Below are 22,731 nucleotides of genomic sequence, written 5' to 3'. Positions count from 1 at the left end.
TAAATACGAAGTATAAAATTACATCTGGAAACCTTGGTCCATACTTCATAATCAATCAAAAACGAATTGTCTTGTTTCTTGTGTGTGTGGTTGGCTGGTTTCTAGGTTACCTAGAAAGGTGGGAACTTCTTCATATCTCCCGTAATTTATAAACAAACCCAAAATAAATAAGAACATTTTTCTGTCAAACAACAACCTTTTTGTATCTACACCAAACTACCTTAGCAATTAGCATCCCGCCCTAAGCGGGGTATATGGTATGATTTCAGGTGGTTTTGAATTTTCTGATGTGCACTGTGAGTCTGTGACATAGTCTTAAGCTCTAAACTCATAGTTTCTGAAATCTCTGCAAGAGAAAATGTTTGTATGAGAGCAATGGTAGTTGATTTAGCAGGAAAAATTTAGTGGGAACAACTGACCAATTGAATTTGCAGTGGCTGATAAGATGACAAGGGAATGAGGGTAACTGAAAGCTGAACTGAAAATAAATAGATCATAAGGTTGACTTAGTTGTGTTGGTTTCAGTCAGTATGCTCTTGTTGGCTGTTGACCTTAGCTAGGTGATTAGGTGGCTGTTGAAAGCTTTGCCACCTAGCAGGCAAGTCATGCTTAAGAATCTGCAGATTATAAACTAATCAGCTTCCATAAAATAGAAAGTACAAATGGGAGGAACCATTCAATCGCCATCCTAGATAATTTCCAATAAAATGAAACCCCACTCATATATTAAAATTCTTTTCCAGCAACATAACTGACAAACAAAAGATAATGAAGGGATTTACGAACTAAAACACAAGACTAAGGGGTTACAGAAAAAAGTCATGTTAAAAGCGATCACCCTAAACATGACAAGAATCTTATGAAAGAGAAATTCTTTAAGCAACCACCACCCAAATATCTATTCCAATGTACGTTGTTAGTCAGAACAACAACAACTCATTAACTCAGTGCACTCTCTAAAATATTCACCACAGTAGATATTATAAGCCTTCTTGTTGCATCAGTGTGCATGCATCATTTTGTTAGCTTCATCATCTTCTCTAATTCTTCGCCATTTTTCTACACATCATCGCTGCATATGTCTATCAGGTCTAGCAGAAGCTAGTTAAAATGAGTTTTCCCATGCTCATAACCTTTAGTGTTAAATAATTCAGGTTTTTATATGTTGGCCATATGTTAATATTAGAAATTTAACCTTACGTTTTTTTTGTTCTATTCAATTTCAGTAGCCTATTGTTGCTAGCTCGTCATACATAGGAGGTGATGCAGCATTCTTATCATAAGCAGTCCTTCTCTCGAATTCTTGTATTGCCATGCCTTTGATGCTAACAGAATCTTCAAAGTTTCCTGATGTATTTCTGTCAGAAAAATAGGGTAAACATTCTTCAGACTTCGCATCTGCAACAAGATAAGAGAGTAAGATTTCATGAAACAAGCCTTTACTAAACTCATATTAAGACTTAAAAGTCGAATAAGCCTTTAATTCTAGTTGATTACCTTCTTTGAGTGAGTCAAGATATTTCTCGAGTAATCCCATCTCCGTTCTTGCAAACAGTTGATTAGTTTGATAACCCAAATCAGAGGCATCACTGACATAATCCTGTGAAACTTGTTTCCCTTGATTCTGATGTTTTTCCAAGTATATTGCTAATGAACTTTTATGACTTTATGTGAAATCAGACTCTGAAGCATAATATGTAGGACATGAAATTTCTGTTCTACTAGTTTGTAAACACTAATTATACCACTTTCCATGATCTTTTTCTTTTGAAAAACTCAATCTTCTATTCACCTTTGTCCTCAATGTACTCGAAATATGGTCTTTAGATGAAAAAAGGCTAGTATTATTCCTGCTAATAATGTTGTTGCTGGGAGTTGAAAATGAACACTTGAAACCTTCTTAAACAACATGGACCTTAGAACTGAAACTTATGGATATAGGTAATGGAGTCTCCATATTTAAAGCTCGAAACCACTATCAATATTTACCTAATCACGAAAAGACATAGGATTTCCATTACTTAAGGTTAGTTAATCAATAAGGTATAGTTTTTCCTACTTATTTTATCTCAAAACCGAGTTGCTTGAAATAAGGCTATCTGGTCTGAATTTATCTTATCATGGTATAGTATAATTTATCACTTCTATGGCAATTGTTGCTTTATTTCATGAAGATTGTAAACATATTTTGAATTTAACATTAAACATTAAACATGAAACGACAAAATTCACTATATAAGTGATTATGCTCTAATAACATATAATTAATATTTTGATTCTATCAAAAAAATCGTTTTATTGGTGTCCGCACTTGAATTAAGTGAGTATATATAATTCCTTATCCCTTTGTCTCCTCTTTTTATTTTAATCACTTAACAATTAATAACTTGATAAATTTTTTTTACTAGCGTAAATTGCTTGCTGCTTGAATATTCATAGGAATGTGTGCGTGTAATGTATTTTTCTGGTAGAAAAAGGGGCTATAAAGTATTTTAAAACAGCAATAACCAGGTTACAAAGTTCCTCCATATATGGTGCAAATAGTTGTAAGGCATTAAGTTACAGACCCATTAGGTAAACATCTATGAAGTTCAGCTTCATATGAATTCTTAATTACAATAGAAGCTCGGGATTTGCATAATAGTAGTCGTGAACATTTCCTGATTTCCCTCCTTTGCATCCTTTGTCAGCACGACAGCTAGTTGGTTTGTTTTCCTGCCCTGGTACTGAGCCTCATCTCTGAACAAAGTATTTTCAGTTCCCTGCAATCCATAATTATGTTAGTTAACTCATCTACATTGCTTTGAGGATGATTGATCATGTTGATGCTTTCCTTGTTATCAGAAGCTAACACTACAAGAAATAAGGGTTATAGCAACACCCTTTTATGTAACAGTTTTACCGTTGTTGCTATAGTATAGTTATTGCAACGGTTAAATAATCATTCATTTGATTAGACATTAACTTTAGAAAAGCGTTACCGTAGAAAAGTTATAGCAATAGTTGTTAATTATAAATTTTTTATTGCAACAGTTTATCTTTCTAGTCTTTTAAGGAAATATTGCTAATTTTTTTTGTCAACCATTAAAATGTGTTAATAAAATTAGGCTAATTTTTTTTCTTCCTCCCTTCCACGTTCAGTGTACAGTTTTCTCCTAAAACCTTTCATCCTCTTCGTTCTCCTTGGTCCATCCTCTTCGATTTTTCAAGCATCCGAATTGGGGATTAGGTATTTACACAAGTGATTTGATCTTTACACTGGCGATTGGTATCTAAATTTGAGTTTAGAAAAATGAGCAATTGGCGTTCTGAATTGTGAGAAGAACAAGGTTAGTTTACATATTTCGATTCGAACTTGGTCTTAAAATTCACAACTTAAGTTGTATTTTGAATTGTTAGTCATTTTTGTGTGGTTTTGAGGCTTAAATTAGGGTTTCTGAATTAGTGAATTCGTATGATTTAATTTTATGAACATCCTTGTTTTAACCTTGTTCTAGCGATTCATATTCCATATAACTATTATCCATTCGATTTTTTTCTGATTCCTGAATTAATTTTAACTTTTCTATGTATGCTATTTGATTCTATTTTCTTTACCCTATACGATTGTATTCATGCTCACCCTAGATATATAATTTTGTGACCGTTTTCTTGTACTTTCGTATGATTTAATTGGGGATTTTTTTTTTGAGTCTACAATGTCAGTCAAGTGTAAGAAGTGATTATTCTGGATGATTACTTCCATGGAAATTTCGATATGTTCTTGAATCTCCCTTTTTCTAATTTATGAACTTGTTGGTAGGTAGAATTTTTGAACATGCTTTCTCTAAAAAGCCAAAAACTATGTGATGTGGGCTTAATAATTGCCTCCACCACGAGGCCCAAAGAAGCCATAATATCCTATCAAGCCAGCTTAACTGACCCATGGCTCAAGCCTAGGAAGTAGGCTTGGACCTTAGGTGTTCAAACAAACATAAAGGCACGACTCTAAGTGGGGAAGCCCATGATCTCTGGCCCATTTATAAAAGGCCCATGATTGACGGCTAAGGCACACGTGTCCCAAATCCCCAAGGGGGCACGCATCCCATAGATAGGGTTGAGGGATCACTTCCCAAGAAACCCTAGCCCTATAAAAGGCTCAGATCCCAAGGTAAGGGGCAATCAATTCATTCCCACCAACCAAAAACTATCATTGCTCTGCCTTCTCTCTATAAATTACTTCTCTCTCTAGCTTATACTTACTTAAGCACCGAAGGTAATATTCCTACGGGAATATTCTTGTTTTGCAGGTTGCCAGAAGTTCGTGCCAGGTCATACTTGATACCTCCGAGGAACGCGTGACACGTCAGTACCTTAAAAGATCCCACAACATTTGGCGCCGTCTGTGGGGAGGTACAGTGTCATGGCTGAACTTTAATCTGAGTGCGGAAAACCCCAGGACAAAACGGGACCCCCAGTCAGGGGAGGGGTGTCTAAAGATAGGTCCAACAAACATTGTGACGCGGAAGCTAGCCGGCCTGCTGCCGCGAGTTCTGTGCAGCACTTGTTGAATAGCGCTCACGAAGTCAATCTTAAGCACGATAATGGCAGGATGATAGAATCTTTATTAGAAGATCCCGACTCACTTATGAAAGGACGCACCCTGGAGAAGGAGAGTCGGCATGTAAAAGAGGAACGTCCAGGAAGATGGACGAGACGAACTTCACAGAAGAATGATGAGGCCCAGGGTCATCACTCTCTTAAGACTCCTAAAAGACAGCATGAGAGCGTCATCTTTAGAAAGAATGCCCGCGGCACTGAGGAGAAAAGAAGGCGAAGGAGGTCGTCCTCTAGGGGCTCCTTTATATTCAACACGGCTCTTGAAAACATCCTCCTGGCTGAGGGACCGAGTCTGGGAATAGAACCGTCCCCCCGACGACTGACCACCTCCAACCAACAGGCCCCTTTCTGTGCTTTCCACAACGATGAAGGACATGACACCCAAAATTGTCGGATGTTGAGGAAGATATTAAGTGATCACGCGGCTGAAGGACACCTCCGCCAGTACATCCATTTAACGGACGCAGACAAAGAAATGAGCCTCACCTTTAAGAAGTATTCAGACGAAAGAGTTATGGTAATATCAGGGGGAATAGCTGTAGGAGAACCATGTAAGGAAGGACGGAAAATAGGCCCATCTTATCTTCGCCCTACACAGACGAATCTACCCTCTGTAGAAATTTCTAAAGACGATTACAGAAGGGCGGCAGCACCATATGACGATGACCCTCTGGTTATAGAGATTAAGGTGGTTAACCTCAAGGTGAAGAGAGTACTGGTGGACACGGGGAGCTCGTCCGACATAATCAGTCTGCAATGTCTACGGAAATTAAAGCACGATCCTGAAGCCATAGAAAAGGTGTTCGGGCCCTTGGCAGGATTCGGAGGGAGCATCGTTCGTCCAATCGACTTCATCTTACTCCCGGCCTCTATTGGAGTTCCCTCAGTGACCAATGAAGACGCCAATTGGGAAATGATGAAGGCGGCCTTGGATTTCTTACCAGAAACAAGAGGAAACACGGCTCTACGACAGCAGCTATACAAACTCCGAATGACGAGGGAGTACAACAAAAGGGTTTCTAGAAGAATACTAAAAGTCGGAGATTTTGTGCTTAGAAAAATGGAAGTCGTCGGACACGCCAACGAACAAGGGAAACTCACTCCTACTTGGGAAGGCCCATATGAGATTTACGAGGAGGTTCGAGACGGAACATACCGGATCCAAGACATGCAGGGACGTCCGATTTTGCGTACATGGAATGCGGATAACCTCAAGAAGTACTTTTTCTAGATTAACACTTATGTTATCTTGATTATATGTTTTGTAAAGACGTCCAAAACTTAGACGCACCATGTAGCATGCTTTAAACATTAAATGAAAAATTCCCCGCAAGCCGGCATTGCTGGGAAATCTTTATGACAAATATGTTACCAAATTCCTTGGAGAAATGCAAACTAACATTCTCCCAAGAAATAAAGACTAGTCGTCTAAAGGCCTAAGAAGTGGCCCAGATTAGCACCCTCACTAGGCTGATCACCTAGAACACAGGGGTCACACATTTCTAAAAATAGCTATATAAAGTAGCTAAAGACCTCGGCAAAAAGATCAAGGCAGGCATCTGACGTCTCAATTTAGAGGCGTCAGATATAATCGTAGAATCAATCACAAATAAACAGATGACAAAAGCTAAAGAGCAATAAAAACGTTCAAAAGATGCCATGTCACTCCAAAAATTAGTCATAATTACAAAAATTATGCACATAGTGCCACTAAGCAAGGAGTCACAAAAACAAGCTCAAAATAAATACAAGACGCCTAGAAGCTCTCATTCATCATCCTCGCTGGGAACAAACTCGGGAGGCGTGCGTCCTTCCTTCTGAGCCTTCTCCACCTCAATCTGATAGGTGAGGAACTTCTCGAACCAGCTGAAGGGACGTTCACTGGAAAATTCGGCATTCCATGCAAGTTCCATGCCCCTTCGGGTTGATTTCTCACCTAGCATGGCCGACTTGTCGAGAACACTCTTTGACGAAGCAACCTCCTTGCGTGCCGCCTCCAGCTGGACCTCCAACTCCTTAAACTGAGTCTCAAGATGAGAAAACTCAGCTTCCTTCTCCATAATTTTTTCAGAAAGGTCCTCCATTTGTGAAAAGTTCTGATCAATTTGCAGGAGACGACCCGCGTTCTCAGCACGTTGGGAGGCCAGGAAGTTGGTCACAGCGTCAATCTCCTCCCGCCTGTCAAAACGAAGTTTCTCCAGCTCAACAAAATGCTGATCGCCACACTGACTAGCCAGAAGACGGTGTCGAGCCTCTTCGTGCACCAAAGCAGTGCGCCACTTCTTTAGCGAGTCCAGCAGAATGAACATCTGCACAAAAACAGCAAGAGTAAAACACAAGAGAAACAAGAATATGTAAATAATAAAGGCATAATGAAACTCACATCCAGTGCCGAGGACTGCATAGCGGCAAGCATATTCTCGGCCGCCTTAGGAAGGGTCTCAACATACTTGGGAGGAATGGCATTGCGCATCAACGTCATTATCCTCCTTCGGTCATGAGAGTTGAACCCGCCTGAAGAAGGGATCTGATCCAATTCAGCATCAATGTCTTTCTGAGGGTCGAGTATTTCTATGGGAAAAACAACGGCCTTAGAATCCCTAGGAGAGACTATAGACTTGCTAGACGAGGAACGGCAGGTGGTTACGATATTGGAGTAAAACTTACCCCCAGAATTCCTAGCTCTTTCCGCCGCCTTCAGAGGAATATTCCGGCGGACGACTTCAGCAATCCCCGCAAGAGGATCGACCGTCGCTCCAGCTTTCCGAAAGCTAGGAGAAGCGGATGCAGTCTTAGGGACGGCAAACACCTTAGGAGCCTTCGAAGTCGTTGACTTGAAGACGGGTTTCCCTGTGCCGCCATCCCTGCGCTTGGAAGAGGGTGCCGCGTCCGTGACCGCCTTCCTCGCATTGTAAAGAAACAAAAATATATAAGTTGCAAACTATAATGGGAATTACATAGGAAGGCTTGAACAATACCTTCTCCTCAGCAACAGGAGGGGGAGCCATCTGCTCTGGGACGGCTTGCTCGGCCGCCTGCTGACGCTGCCAATCCTTAAAGGTGCTGGCGTCCAGTACCTTTGCCAGCCAGGACGGCATATCCACTTGGCCTTTGGAGGCATCGTCTAGCTTATCAATGGCCTCGTCTGAAAAAACAAATAAAGATATTAGTAAAGTAGTTTTGATGAAACAGTGAAAGATTTGAGGTATAGATACATTACCTCTCGGCATATACGGACACAAGCCCACAGCCGAGAGGAAAACGGGATCGGCCAGTTGATCCAGATGAGGCAATCACCCCTCGGGTATGTAGGCCGTCTTGTCCTGAAATATGAGCGGCTTGGCCTTGAACAAAGACGAGATCCGTTCCTAGAGAGCGGCGGAGACCGGAGGGAAAGAGCTGCCCTTTCCAACCAAGTTGGGCTTAACAGTCCAACGTCTCATCCGCTCGCACATTTCCAAATTGGTGGTTTTGATAACCACCCACTTTTTTCTCCAGTGATGCCATTTGGACGCCTTGCCCATCACCGTCCGATAAGCTCCCTTGTACGTAAGAATTAGCCAACCCGCGGCAGCTTTGGAAACTTGGGACATGGAGACGATCCTCAGGAACGCCGGGAAGGAGGGAGTAATACCTTCGAGCTCACAACAGGAGATATAGCCGAACACAGCAGCCCAAGAGTTGGGGGACATCTGGTTCAGGCCAATGTTGAAGCCGTCCAGCAATTCCACCACAAAGGGGTGAGGAGGGAATCTCATGCCAAGCTTCAGAAAGGAGCTATACACGGCGAATTCCCCTTCCACTAGTCCAAAGCTGGTGCAGTCCATACCAGCCAGCATACGAAACTTATACTCCGAACCTAGATTCAGAGACTTCCCATAATCCCTCCCCTGAATGGTGAGGGAAGTCAGCCACGGCTGAAGTGGGAAGATTGCGCTTGGGTGAAGGTGACCTTCCTCCCCACCTGACGTGCTCGCCGGCGCGACATCGGCGCGCTCGTTTAAGGGGACGTCCTCCTCCATGGGAGAAGAAGATTCCCCTTCGAATTGTTCTTCGTCTTTTATTCGCGTCATTAAATCCTGCACAGGCTGAAGACTTGGCTCAAGACGAGGGGCATTACTTGAAAAGAGAAGGAGTCAAAAGGACAGGTTGACGCCCTCAGTTTGACGTAACCCTTACATAGTTAAGAAAAGAGAATTGGGAAGGATCAAAATCAACAAACAAAATTTCCCAAAATAAAGCATTACATGATAGATCAAAGAGAATTTTTGAAGAAACTTGATGAAGAACTGCAAGAACAGGGCTTTGAAGATTGTGGCGGCGCTACAGTGGATTTCGGTGGATGTAGGACGTCGGAAACCGCCTTCTCTTATAGCTCTCAAATAATCACTAGAAATGAGGGGGAAAGTCACTCAAAATGGCCACTTATTTATAGAGGGGTAAGAAATGATTACCCCTGCCACGCGTCGTCATCCCATTGAACACTCCAAGAGCAGTAAAAACTAACGTCTGTTTTCACTCCTCATGAGGGGCAAATGATGTGGGCATAATAATTGCCTCCACCACGAGGCCAAAAGAAGCCATAATATCCTATCAGGCCAGCTTAACTGACCCATGGCTCAAGCCCAGGAAGTAGGCTTGGACCTTAGGTGTTCAAACAAACATAAAGGCACGACCCTAAGTGGGGAAGCCCATGATCTCTGGCCCAGTTTATAAAAGGCCCATGATTGACGGCTAAGGGACATGTGTCCCAAATCCCCAGGGGGGCACGCATCCTGCAGATAGGGTTGAGGGATCACTTCCCGAGAAACCCTAGCCTTATAAAAGGCTCAGATCCCAAGGTAAGGGGCAATCAATTCATTCCCACCAACAAAAAACTATCATTGCTGTGCCTTCTCTCTATAAATTACTTCTCTCTCTAGCTTATACTTACTTAAGCATCGGATGGAATATTCCTACGGGAATATTCTTGTTTTGCAGGTTGCCAGAAGTTTGTGCCAGGTCATACTTGATACCTCCGAAGAACGCGTGACACGTCAGCACCGTAAAAGATCCCACAACACTATGGGTAGAATTGATAGAATGTTTATAACAAAATGATTGATATTGGTAAATTTTTGTTCAGAAAGTTGATGCATCTACTATTTAGAAGACCGTGAGTATCTTTGCACCGCCACTATTTTGATATTGGTAAATAGTTGATGCCTACTATTTTGATTTGTTATTTGCTTGGAAGTTCTAAAGTCTCTTAATTTTTTTGTCAATTCATGTTGATGGTGGTTTTCCCACCTGAAATGAATTTTGTTGAGAAAGCCATCTTTGTAAAAAAAAAATAAACAAACTATTCACTGTACAGGAGCCACAAAGGAAACTTTCCTTGGACACTGAGGTTGCAGCAACGTTACAGGTATCTATTTTGTAATGAAAACTTTCAGTGACTCGTTTTTTTTCATTTGTCACTAACAATGCATTCATATCTTGCATATGATGACTTTTTTTTGCACTTAAAATCTGCATACTTGACAATGTGTATTGCCTACTTGCTTGGGAATTATGATGATCGAGAGGCATTGTAGTACTTTCTGCATTCCATATTCTTAGTATATAAAGTAATCTATAAAGTTTTATTCTGCTGATTTAAGTGGGTGGAGAAGATAGATTTATTGACAAAAGAAATGAGGCAGAAGGAATACTATAAGACTGCATTTTGCTGTTTCCTATTTAATGTGAAAGTTCTGTTACAATTTCTTTCAGTGGATGCTTCAGCCATATAATTAACACATAAGACTGCATTTTGAAGTTGTCTATTAACATTTAATAACAATAGTAACTTTATACCACTGCTGAAAACTCTGAATGCTCATTATATGGAATGTGTAACTACCCCGTTTTTCAGGTTTATATATAGTCACATCTTATGGACATGAACCGATGTTCATGTTAGCCAACCCCAATTATTTTGAGACTAAGGCTTAGAAGAGGAAAAAGGAGGTTCATTTCCCGAGTTTGCTTCATCTATTTTATATGGAAAAATAGATATTGACAGTTCCAACTATGGCCGTTTAACTTTTAAAGGTCCCAACTTTTGATTATTCTAGAGTGGTCTCAACTTTAAGGTGTGTTTTCCAAGAATGGTCCTTTGGTTTATTAAACTATTAATTAAGTTGATTTAAGCATATCATACTGTTCCATTTACTTCATTTAATTAAAAAATATGATTATTGCACGAGAGATATGAGTGTTAATTAAGTTATTTAGCACTTAATTTTAACTAAGGGACCATTTTTGGAAAACACTCTCTATAGTTGGGACCACCCTGACATAATCAAAAGTTGGGACCTTTTAAAGTAAATCGGCCATAGTTGGGACCGATAATATCAATTTTTCATTTTTATATTATTTTATTTTTGTAATATGATTGCTTACAACTCTGTTATTATACTTTTTTGAAATATGGTTGCTTGTAACATTGCCTTGCTGCTGTTTCAGCTTTGCCTTGGCTACATAGTTAAGCTATCTCCATTATGTATCCTCCTGTTGGTGTTTTTAGGTACTCTCTATCTGACTTCCTTTGCGTTTCCCCCTTTGATGCCCATATTTTCATTCTACCCTTCCCCTTTCTTCTTACATACATGTAATGACCTGAGTTGTTGAATGGGCAGCCTGATTTCACCCGATTCCACCCCTATCTTTTTCCATTTTTAAACCCATTCTCATAGAAAGAGTTTCAGCCACGACATTTTCTTCTATTCTTTCCTCAAACCTTGAAATTTTGTACCTTTGGCAGATTTTTGAACTTAATGATGACGAGGACCTTCCGCTGGTGCTTGATAATGAAGTGCTATGAAAAATGATTACTGACTAGGCACAACTTTAGCCCTTATCTTGATTTTAAAATTCTCCATCGTACTTATTAATGTAAAATAATTGATCCAAGCACAAAATACATTACTACTGTCATTTCTTGTCTTAGCAGTCCTGCAAAACCTTTGAGTAAGCATTTGTTGGGTATAATACACTACAATATTAAATAAACTAAACAATCTTTTTGATTGTCTTAACCTGTAGGTTTATAGCAGGGTAAACCAAATATGTAAAGAATTTGATTGACATTAAAATAAAGTAGAGGACATGATTTTTTCTATGTTCCAAACAAAAATTAACAAGAATCTTTAGGAAAGAGGATTACTTAAACAGAGCTCTTAACTGAGTTAACTATGCGGCACTCAAGTTAAAAAATGTAAACGCCAGGGCACCAAATGAAAAATAGTGAAAATACAGGCAGTCGGGCACCAAAGTGAAAGATTGCAAAACCTCGGGGTATCAAAGTGGAAAGTTTAAGATTCTCCCCTAAGGCTCTAGTTTCTAGGAAACCAATAGGCCTTGATCAACCAAAGAGTTTTCACCTTGCATGAACCCCTTCAACTCCCTGCAACTCATTTACATTTATATGCCCTGTAATAATACCTTTTAATCATCTCCTAAAAATCACTTCCTGGAAACAGAAGGCCTGCAACATTTTCTCTAAAAAATGGTACAATAAAATTGCTAAATCAGCTAGAAATCCCACCAAAATAAACAACAACGATCAAATCCTTTGTATCTACTGATAATGCATAGGCTGAACAAATCCCGTTCATCCACTGATAATGCATGATAGTTTTAAATTTCCAGTTTACATTACACATTAATAGAAGGTTTGTTGTTGGTTAATCCAGGCAGGTAGTGATTTTCAACACCTCATGAGTTTAGGAAAATTCACTATGTCTTGTAGTATGCTAATCGTTCCTTGAATAACATTTCACCAGCTCAGAAGCCAGTAGGATATTATCAGCAATATTCCTACCAGGAATGAAGCCAGCCTTTGAATCATTCACCACTTCACCAATTATTAACTGCATTCTGTGAGTTAAGATTTTTGAAATCAACTTTTAAACAATGGAGCAACATGCTATATGCTTGAAGTCTTTGATACTGGTAGCATTGTGAATTTTTGGGATTAGAGTAACATCAGTGTTGTTTGTTTATTTCAGAAGTTTCCCTGTGGAGAAGAAATCCTGAACAGCCACATAAATGTCATCTTTAATGATGCTCCAAGCTTCTTTGAAAAAGAAACTGTTAAACCCATCTAAACCAGGAGCTTTATTGTCGCCAATCCCTTTCAGTGCCATATCAATCTCAGCAGTTGAGACAGGAAGAACTAAAGATTGAGCTGAAGCTGCAGAAAGTTGTTTACCTTGTCTCACAACTGTAACATCAATACCCTCCAAAGTGTCTGCAGCAGAACCAATAAGACCATGATAGAAAGCTTTCATCTCATCTTTAATCTCTGCAGCAGTGGTAAGCTTCCTCCCATTAGCATCATAAAGAACATCAATACTGTTCCTAGCATATCTCTCCTTTACTGCTGTGAAAAAGAACTTTGTATTTGAATCACCAGTTTTCAACCACTGGATTCTTGATTTCTGTTTGAGAGCTCTTTCATGAATACTCAGAAACTTTTTAAGCTTACCAGTGCACTCTTTTTCAGTCAGTTGAAGGTCAATATCACTAGGGGAAGCAGCTAACTGAGATTGAGTGTCATCCAGCTCCCTCCTAATACCATCAATTCTCTCCTCCAGCCTAGCAAATTCTTCTCTATACAAAGTTTTCAGACCCTGCTTGATGACTTTCAGTTTGTGCCACACTTGAAACATAGTAGTTCCATTTACAACAGATCCCCATCCTTCTTGCACAATCTGATGGAACTTAGGGTGCTCAGCCATGTAATTGAAGAACTTAAATGGTCTACTTCCCCTCTGTCTCACCACTTTACAATCCAGCAGATGAGGGGAGTGGCCTGATAAACCTGGGTTCAGATAGTCCACACATACATCTGGATAACTAGTATGCCAGTTACCACACCCAAAGGCCCAATCAATTCTGGAATGTATTCTCAAATCACCTTGCCCTTTATTGTTCCAGGAGAAGAAATTTCCACAACTCTTGTGCTCTATCAGCCCTGTTGCATCAATACAGGCATCAAAATCTCTTGTTTCTGCATCAGAAACTTGGCTACCATGGATTCTATCACCTGCATGCAGCACTGAATTGAAATCACCCATGACAAACCAAGGGTATATCACACTTGGTCCAATTTGAGTCAAGGTGGTCTAAAGTGGTCTCTTATGATCAATTGTATGCAAGCCATACACAGCAGTGAACTGAGCAGTAAAATTCCCATCCTTTGCAGCTAAATCACCATGAATAACTTGGTCAGTTTTTAAGCCCATAGTAAAGGTAACCTCACTATGCCTCCACCCAATCCAGATTCTACCCTTAGGAAAATAGGAATAGTTCATTTCCCACTTCCAGCAACTACCTAGCTTATTCTGAATCTTGCTAGCTTTATTTTCCCTCACTCTAGTTTCTAACAGAGCAATAACACTGATCTTATTGGTTTCCAGCGATCTCCTAACCTCCACCACTTTATTAGGATCATTTAGACCCCTAACATTCCAAGTGCAAACAATCATGGTGGATACCTATCTCCTTCCTCAACCTCTGCATCCTCACCCTCCTCTTCTATAGAAAATCCCTCCACTACATCAACTACTTTTGGAACCTGAGCCAATCCCAAAGGATGATCATAGTGTTTAGACTCTCTCCTTCTCCTGGATACTACTCTCCATCCATCATCTTGAACCTCACTCACCTGTGCCTGGTGCAAAGGGGTAGTAGCAATCAAACTTGGATTGATCTCTTCAGAAACAACAGGTTCAGGTACAGAAACAACAGCATTCACCACCTTCTTTGGTTTCCAGACCTTAGTCACCTTTTTCTGCACTGGTTGAACATGAGTAGCAGGTTGATATCTTGTTTGACCCTTTTTAACTGAACAATCATGCCCAATTATTTTACATTCCTTACAAAAAGGGGGAAGCCATTCATACTCCACTTTCTGACTAAAAGTTCTACCACAAGAGTCTTGTATTTGAACAACCTTGGTGACACTTTTAGTAACATCAACTTCAATTAAGAGTCTAGCAAAAGAAATCCTCAACTGCTTAGAGGTACACTCATCAGCAAATAAAGGAACCCCAACAAGGCTCCCAATCCTACTGAGAGAATCCATGCCCCAACAACACAGAGGCAAGTTAGGGAACTTCACCCAAACTGGAATTACCCTGAGAATTTCCTCTTGGAAATTAAAATCTGATGACCATGGTTTAGTGATCATAGGTCTACCAAAGAATGTGTGAGGTCCAGCAACCAGTACCTCATCTCTATCCCTTTTTGAGCAGAATTTAACCACAAAATAGCCCTCATCATGTAGAAACACATTAGGCTTACCAACATGACCCCATTCCTATCAATATACCTAATTACTGCCCCAATGGAGGGTTTATCACCAACAACATACATGATCAAAGCACAATCCCAAATAGCAGCCATTTTACTCATATCAACCTTGTCAAGCATAGCAACAGGAGTACCTTCCAAAATTGTGGGAGCAATAAAGGAGAGGGAGTTACCTTTGCCAGTGAGTTGAGGTCCTCGAAATAAGTTCACCCAAGGTGATTTCGGGTCAACACTGGTGTGATGTTGTTCTAATGGAGGTCTAGTTCCTTCTTCTCCAAGGTCTCCAGAGTTACCACCATGCTCTGTTTCAGAGGGTTCAAGATCCCCTTTGCTTGCGAGGGTTTCCGTACCATTTGTCAAACCCAGTACAACATTAACGTTTCTCACCATCTCCTTCACCCTTTCCAGAGTAGAGCCACCCAATCTCCCACCCCCCCTGTCCTTCTTCCATACCTCCCACAATCTCGGAGTGAATACCCCTGGTTTCCGATTGGTACGAAGGAGAGTAGTTGATGGCAGCATGGTACGCCGCAATAGCTTCCTGAGTGTGTGGTGAAGGTGGTCCAGCAGAAGGATGCGACGGGAATGACGTTATGATTATCGGCGGCATTCGAACTTCATCTCCATTGCTGGGTATGGTGTTTCTCAACCGATGCTGGTTCATTGGGCGCAAAGAGGCAGTATGAAGAAGCGCCGAGGCCTCCTCATTGATCTCACGAACTTCTTGTTTCTGATTCTTCTTATTCCTCGCCATTTTCAATGGTGGGTGTACGATAGCAGAGTACCTTATCGTGCGCTACACCATAAAATGTACATAATTCTTATAGATATATAAGAAGTTTAGTGGGAGTACGTAAAACTTAATTGGTCCTATGTGTATCACACACATATCTCTCTATTGTGAAACAACATTCAAATGCTAATGACTTAGATTTGAAATTAATCATCAATGATGGACCAAGGCGAAACAAAGTACATACTGGGTATTAAGATCTATTTACAAAGATCTTATGATATCGTTTTAGATTAAGTAATGGCATTTACTAAATCAAACACGAAAGACTCCATTGGAGATATTCGACCCATATGAATAAATCTAAGTGATGAATGTTTGAACTATGTATAAGCATTTACTAAGTTAAACATCAAAGGATCTAAATGAGATTCTTCACCTATATTATATGTCAAAGAATTTAGCTGGATTCAATATCTACTAAAACTGAATGAGCTAAAGTTACATGAATAGAATTCAATTGGGAATTATTCTGCAAAATAATTTATCATGTACGATATAATATGAGGATCGCCAAAAATGTATCGTTTGACTTTAGGCATGACGAACATATACCAATCTCTATTGGTCTAAGTAAAGATCAACTAGATTGAGATCAAGAAAAACTTATGGTACTGGAAAAGGTACATAGGAACAGTTCTTGGTTCAAGGAAATGAAGATATGCTAAATATTGATGCTACACGCATAAACACTGGCAAAGGATCAAGCAAGATCCCTTTCGAGTTAACCATTAGCAAGGACGAGCTATAGAGCATCGTGTTTTGAAATGACAACATGGATTGGAGACCATGAGTTCTTGCGTGGGAAATTAAACATTAATTTCTATGTTCTGAGATACAGATGGAAAGTCTTTCCACATATCTGTGAACTGCTTGGATAAGTAAATCTAAACAAAGCATCACTAGCAACCTATACAGTTAAAGTAAAAGTATTTATTGTCTAAGAAGCAATAAAACAGGGTTGTTTACGTTAAGAGTTCTTCATTGAACTTGGGTGAATCATATGTCTGCTGACTTGATGGTTCTTCATTGCGAAATGTGTAGAACCACTATTCTAGCAAGAAAGACTAGATCACAAAATAAACATACTCAAAAGATCTTATCATCCGATCTCGAAGAACATTCGATGAAAAGGATATTAAGATTGGCAAAGCATGATAACTAAACCTATGCGACAAGTGAGAAGAAACACTCACATTGTAGCACTGGAAATCAAGAATAGCTTTGAATTTCATGAATTGTTTTAAAGATGGGTTTGAGGCTTGTGGTTGTAAAACATTGGGGTTGAACATTTATCATATATGAAATGTTTTTTCATATTGCATTTAATCTTGGTTTAGTATTAAATGATGAGTCCTTTCAATTTGAAGATATATTCAAGATAGACTGTCAGGACCAGTCCTGTGACTAAGAAATGTCTATCAAGTGAACTTGAATGTCCAAAGTTGAAAATGGTCCCTGGTCGGAAGTTCTCTATAAAGGTGGACGCATAGAAATCGCTAGAAGACTAGAATGCAAGATGACTAGTAGTTCTGTTTCTTGAACTATGTGGACATGGAAATGTCCCAATCATTTGCATAGATACTTACTTTGAGAAGACTAGTATCGGACAGACCTATGAAACTTTACTGTAAGAGATGAAAATCTGTCATACGTAAATTTCATTACCTTATTAGACACTGATCCTCAATACCTGAGTGATTTGAGATTACTTGTTTGAGAACTGGTTACTTTGACGTTGTGAACCGTCGCACCGTAAAAGGAGGCTATAACGGCAACACTCTGGTAATCACCTATCAAACGAAGTCTAACCTCAAGATCACAAGATTGGGATTGTCCTCCCATAAATCGGGATGAGATGCTGAAAGTTGTACAAGGTCACTCGGAGAGCTAAAAATTGCATGGCCGTGCTCAGATGAATCATAGGCTTATGGTTATCTGTTTATTTGATCAGTTGAACTCTTAAACCGAGAAATACCTCTGGACATAATAAGCATGACTACTCTTAGCTTATGTTCATGAGCAAGCGTCAAGCGACAACGGAATTAGGCAATGCACACTTGTCCCTAAGGACAAGTGGGAGACTGAAGGAAATAATGCCCTTGGTCCAAGTATGCATTCAATGCTAAGTCTAATAAATGCGGTTCAGTATTATTTAATTATGCATGTTAATAATTCAGTGATATCAAGTGAGCCGAATGCCTAGTAGGTCGCTTCAGTTCGAGTGGAATTAATAATATTAATCCACAGCTTACTCTTGACTGAACTCGTAGGGTCACACAAATAGTACGTGAACGGAACAAGTATTTAAGTGATTTTTTTTTTTTTTTGGCAAGTAATAAGATTTTATTAATTACCAAGAGGGCAAAAAGACCCTAACTCCATAACAACCAAGCCACAACCACAACAGGCAAAGCAACAACTAGCTATTACAAGCTACCCTAAACAAAATTCTGTTTACAATACATAAGCTACTTTCAAACTGGTTAGAGAAAATTTTAGAATTCCTAGCTAAGTAGATAGAGTACACAGTTTCACAGAACAGACTATTACACAATCTAGCTTTGCTTGTAGTACTCCTGCTTGCTTTCTGAACCCACTGCACCTCTTCATTCCAAGTTACAGAAGCTCTATGTATTCCACTTCTCTGCAGAACCTGGCTCCATATGTCAGCAGAATAACTATAAGTAGATAGAGTACACAGTTTCACAGAACAGACTATTACACAATCTAGCTTTGCTTCTAGTACTCCTGCTTGCTTTCTGAACCCACTGCACCTCTTCATTCCAAGTTACAGAAGCTCTATGTATTCCACTTCTCTGCAGAACCTGGCTCCATATGTCAGCAGAATAACTACACTCAAAGAAAAGGTGATCTCTACTTTCATCAGTGTTGTGACATAGGCTACAAACACTATCTGCAATAATATTCCATCGTCTCAGCCTATCTTTAGTTGCAAGTCTATCCTGCAGGGCCAACCACACAATAAACGCACTTTTAGGGCTAGCATGGCTGTTACAAACAATTCTCTTCCATCTCACAGATTCCCCTTGTTGCCTCAAATGATTATACAGCCTCTGAATATTAAATTTCCCTGAAATTACAAACTTCTGCATATCATCAGAACTACTCAGAGTCTCCCTTTGTTGCCAAATCTTCTTTAATGACCAAGAAAGGCCATTGGGAATTGGCATGGTCCAGAAATCATTATGCTTCACATAGTATGTGTGGATCCATTTCACCCACAACTTATCATCTTTCAAGGACAAAGCCCAGCAGTGTTTTGCAACAGCTGACTTGTTCCACAGAGGTAAGTCTTTAAGGTTCCAACCCCCACAAACTTTAGGCAAGCACAACTGATCCCAAGCAACTAGTGCTTTCCTTGAGTTCCCTTCAGCTCCAGTCCATAAGAAACACCTACAAATTCTTTGAATCTCTTTCAAAACCTTCTTAGGCATAATGAATATCTGACACCAGTACAACTGGATGCCAAATAAAACTGATCTAACCAGTTGCAACCTTCCAGCATAACTGAGTAGTTTTGCAGACCAACTTCTGACCCTTGCTACAGTCTTCTCAATCAGAGGCTTACAGTCTGTAAAGCTCAATTTCCTAGTTGAGAGGGGGACACCAAGGTACTTAAAGGGGAAAGAACCTCTAGGGATGCCAATCTTAGCTAGGATACTTTGAGCTACAGAATCAGGCACACCAGCCAAATACAGTTCACTCTTCATCATATTAGCTTCCAAACCGGAAGCAGCAGAAAATTTAGAGAAAGCCTCAAAAAGGAGAGAAACAGAAGCATCATCTCCCCTAGCAAACATTAGTAAGTCATCTGCAAACATCAAGTGAGTCAGCTCTATTCTTTTACATCTTGGGTGAAATCTGAATCCTTTTGAATTGTTGAGGGAGGACAAGCATCTAGACAGGTATTCCATTCCTATTGCAAACAGGAATGGTGACATTGGATCACCCTGTCTCAACCCCTTCTGAGCAGGAATTGGCTTGGAAGGAAACCCATTCACCAGAATAGAATAAGACACTGAGCATAGGCAAGCCATAATCCACTTTACAAACTTATCAGGAAAGCCCAGGTCTTGCAACATACTCTTCAAGAAAGGCCATTCCAGGAATCATAGGCCTTTTTAAGGTCTACTTTTATCATACATCTAGGGGACACATGTTTCCTGGAATAGCATTTTACCAACTCAGTAGCCATTAGGATGTTATCGGAAATGACTCTCCCTGGAATAAACCCAGATTGTGCTGAACCCACTATTTCTCCAATGACTGGTTGCATTCTATTTGTCATCATTTTTTATATCAGCTTGTAGATCATAGTACAACAGGAAATGGGCCTGTAATCTTTAACCTGAGTTGCATTCTGAATCTTTGGTACCAAGGTAACCACAATATTATTCACTTGCCTCAGCATATGCCCTGTCTGAAAGAAATTTTTAACAGCTGCATACACTTCCTCCTTCACTATATCCCAAGCTTTCCTGAAAAAAAGACCATTTAGACCATCAATGCCTGGGGCTTTGTTCACATCAATGCCTTTAAGAGCTTCATCAATGCCTTTGTTGGTAACAGGCTGAATCAAATTTTCTGCAGCTAGAGGAGAAAGTTGCTTGACCTCTCTAACAAGCTCAATATCAATACCAGTGAGATGAGGAGCTGCAGTACCAATAAGCTTCACATAAACCCCTTAATTTCTGCTTTGATATCATCTGTGGTAACCAGTTTATCTCCAGCATCATTGTATAGTACATCAATGCTGTTCCTTGAAATTCTCTCTTTCATGGCACTAAAAAAGAATTTAGTGTTTGCATCCCCTTCTTTGATCCACTGAATTCTAGACTTTTTCCAGTAGGCACTCTCCTAAATTTTCAAAAATTTCTTCAGTAACCCATTACAAGCCGATTCTTTGTGCTGTAATTCAGTGTCTGTGCTATCATTGGCCAATTCACTTTGCACCTCATCAAGTTCTTGCCTGAGCAAATCAATTTTTTCATCTAGTCTAGCAAACTCCTTCTGGTGTAGGGTCTTCAATCCACCTTTGACCACTTTCAATTTCTGCCACAAAGAAAACATGAGTGATCCAGTGCATCTCTGAGCCCAACCATCTTGGACAATTTTCAGAAAATCCACATGAGTGGCCATATAGTTGAAAATTTTGAAAGGCCTTCCTCCAGCTGCCCACTCCACTCTGCAATTCAACAACAATGGTGAGTGATCTGACAACCCAGGGTTCATAAAATCAACCACTGCATCAACATATTTATTATGCCAGTCAATATTCCCTAGAGCTCTGTCAATTCTAGAAGAAATTCTAGCATTCCCTTGCCCCTTATTGCTCCAACAAAAGAAGTTCCCACAGCTCTTGATTTCAGCTAGATCAGCAATATCAATACACCCCTCAAAATCTCTGGTTTCAGCATCATGGACAGGATTCTATCCCCTGAGTAAAGTACTGCATTGAAATCTCCCATTATTAGCCAAGGACCAACAATAACTGTACTCAGCTGAATCAAATCAGTCCACAAAGGTCTCCTAGTTTCTACTGAGTGCAAACCATACACTGCAGTAAATGCAGTTTGAAAATTCCCAGATTTGGCTAAAACATCAACATGTATCAGTTGCTCAGTGCATTTTGTTAAGTGAACTGTCACCACCTGGTGTTTCCATCCCACCCATATCCTTCCCCTTGGAGAAGCAGAATAGTTCATTTCCCATCTCCAAGTTTGGCCAAACTTCCTCTGAATCTTTAGATGATTATTATTCTTCACTCTTGTTTCCAGCAAAGCAAATACTACAATCTTGTTGTCAACAGCAAACCTTTTCACCTCCCCCACCTTTGAAGGGTCATTTAGACCCCTAATATTTCAAGAGCAAATATTCATGGAGGAAACTCCTCATCCTCTCCCTCTCCTTCACCCTCTTCCTCTGAAATATCTGCAACAACTGCATGAACTTGGGCCAGGCCAAGAAAGATATTTTGAGTTTTAGCCTCCCTTTTCCTCCTTGAAACCACTCTCCAACCATCATCTAGAGCAGTTGTGTGATCTGTTTTTGGAGTATAAACATCTCCAGTAGGCACCACCTCTTCAGCTATAGATGGGATTTCCATTTCCTGCACCACCTCAGTTGTTGGGGGCTCTACTACTTCCTTCACAACTACTTTCTTAGGCCTCCATACTTTCTGGATTTTCTATTGTGCTGGACCAGTGGGAGCAGGTTGGAAGCGTGCACCAACACTCTTCTTAACACTACAGTCATGGCCAACACTGTTACAAGCTTTACAAAAAGGTGGGAGCCAATCATACTCCACCTTCTGTTTGATGGTCACTCTTGAGTGGTCCTGAATCAGCACTTCCTTAGGGAGATCCTTAGTTACATCAACCTCAATCAAGAGTCTAGCAAATAAAATCCTTAATTGCTTTGAGGTGCAATCATCAGCAAACAGTGGTACCCCAATCAAGCTACCAATTCTACTTAGGGAATCACTCCCCCAACAACATAAAGGGAGATTGGGGAATCTCACCCACACAGGAACTATACGAAGGATTTCATCTTGGAAATTAAATCCAGATGACCATGGCTTTGTTATCATTGGTCTTCCATGAAAGTATAAGGTCCAGCTTTCAAAACATCATCTCTGTCTTTTTTTGAGCTAAATTTTATTACAAAATAGCCTTCATCATGTAAAAAGACACTGGGTTTAGCAACATGCTTCCAATCATTGGCGATAAATCGCATAACAGCCCCAATTGTTGGTTTATCCCCTACTACATACATGATTAAAGCAGCTTCCCATATTGCAACCATTTTCCTCACATCGATAATGTCTAACATAGCAACAGGACAGCCATCTGATACTGTAGGAGAAATAAATGAGGGAGATGTACCTTTCCCCGTCATTTGATTACCTTGAAAAAGGTTCAGCCATGGACTTTCCGGGTTCATATTAAGTTGTCGAGCCGTAGCATTCTCCCCCA

At 40.1% G+C, this 22,731-nt stretch overlaps 3 protein-coding genes and 1 long non-coding RNA gene across 5 annotated transcripts; 1 reads left to right on the top strand and 3 right to left on the bottom strand.

Moving 5' to 3' along the window:
* The first annotated feature begins 1,215 nt into the window (after positions 1-1,215).
* LOC110793815 (uncharacterized) lies at positions 1,216-12,382 on the top strand. Of its 2 annotated transcripts, XR_008921247.1 has the most exons (5): positions 1,216-1,416; positions 3,142-3,329; positions 9,956-10,006; positions 10,496-10,590; positions 11,089-12,382. It is a non-coding gene; the product is annotated as an uncharacterized lncRNA (long non-coding RNA). The 2 variants fall into 2 exon arrangements; XR_008921248.1 differs by lacking the exon at positions 10,496-10,590 and having other exon boundaries at positions 1,217-1,416.
* A 241-nt stretch (positions 12,383-12,623) lies between these two features.
* LOC110793819 (uncharacterized) lies at positions 12,624-13,703 on the bottom strand. Its single transcript, XM_021998746.2, has one exon. It carries the CDS (start codon positions 13,701-13,703, stop codon positions 12,624-12,626), a length of 1,080 nt encoding a protein of 359 aa, XP_021854438.2.
* A 4,452-nt stretch (positions 13,704-18,155) lies between these two features.
* On the bottom strand, positions 18,156-21,863 carry LOC110793820 (uncharacterized). Its single transcript, XM_056829923.1, has 7 exons — positions 21,646-21,863; positions 21,150-21,610; positions 20,650-21,000; positions 20,161-20,410; positions 19,938-20,034; positions 18,506-19,842; positions 18,156-18,414 (listed from the first exon to the last, which is right to left on the bottom strand). Exons 1-7 carry the CDS (start codon positions 21,861-21,863, stop codon positions 18,156-18,158), a joined length of 2,973 nt encoding a protein of 990 aa, XP_056685901.1.
* An 81-nt stretch (positions 21,864-21,944) lies between these two features.
* On the bottom strand, positions 21,945-22,346 carry LOC130461739 (uncharacterized). The gene has a single exon (XM_056829922.1). It carries the CDS (start codon positions 22,344-22,346, stop codon positions 21,945-21,947), a length of 402 nt encoding a protein of 133 aa, XP_056685900.1.
* Positions 22,347-22,731: the final 385 nt, after the last annotated feature.

The sequence above is a fragment of the Spinacia oleracea genome, chromosome 5 (assembly GCF_020520425.1).
Source record: "Spinacia oleracea cultivar Varoflay chromosome 5, BTI_SOV_V1, whole genome shotgun sequence".
In the NCBI taxonomy this organism is placed as follows: domain Eukaryota; kingdom Viridiplantae; phylum Streptophyta; class Magnoliopsida; order Caryophyllales; family Amaranthaceae; genus Spinacia; species Spinacia oleracea.
The sequence above is the reverse complement of the archived record's forward strand: the minus strand, read 5'-3'. Positions and strand labels throughout refer to the sequence as shown.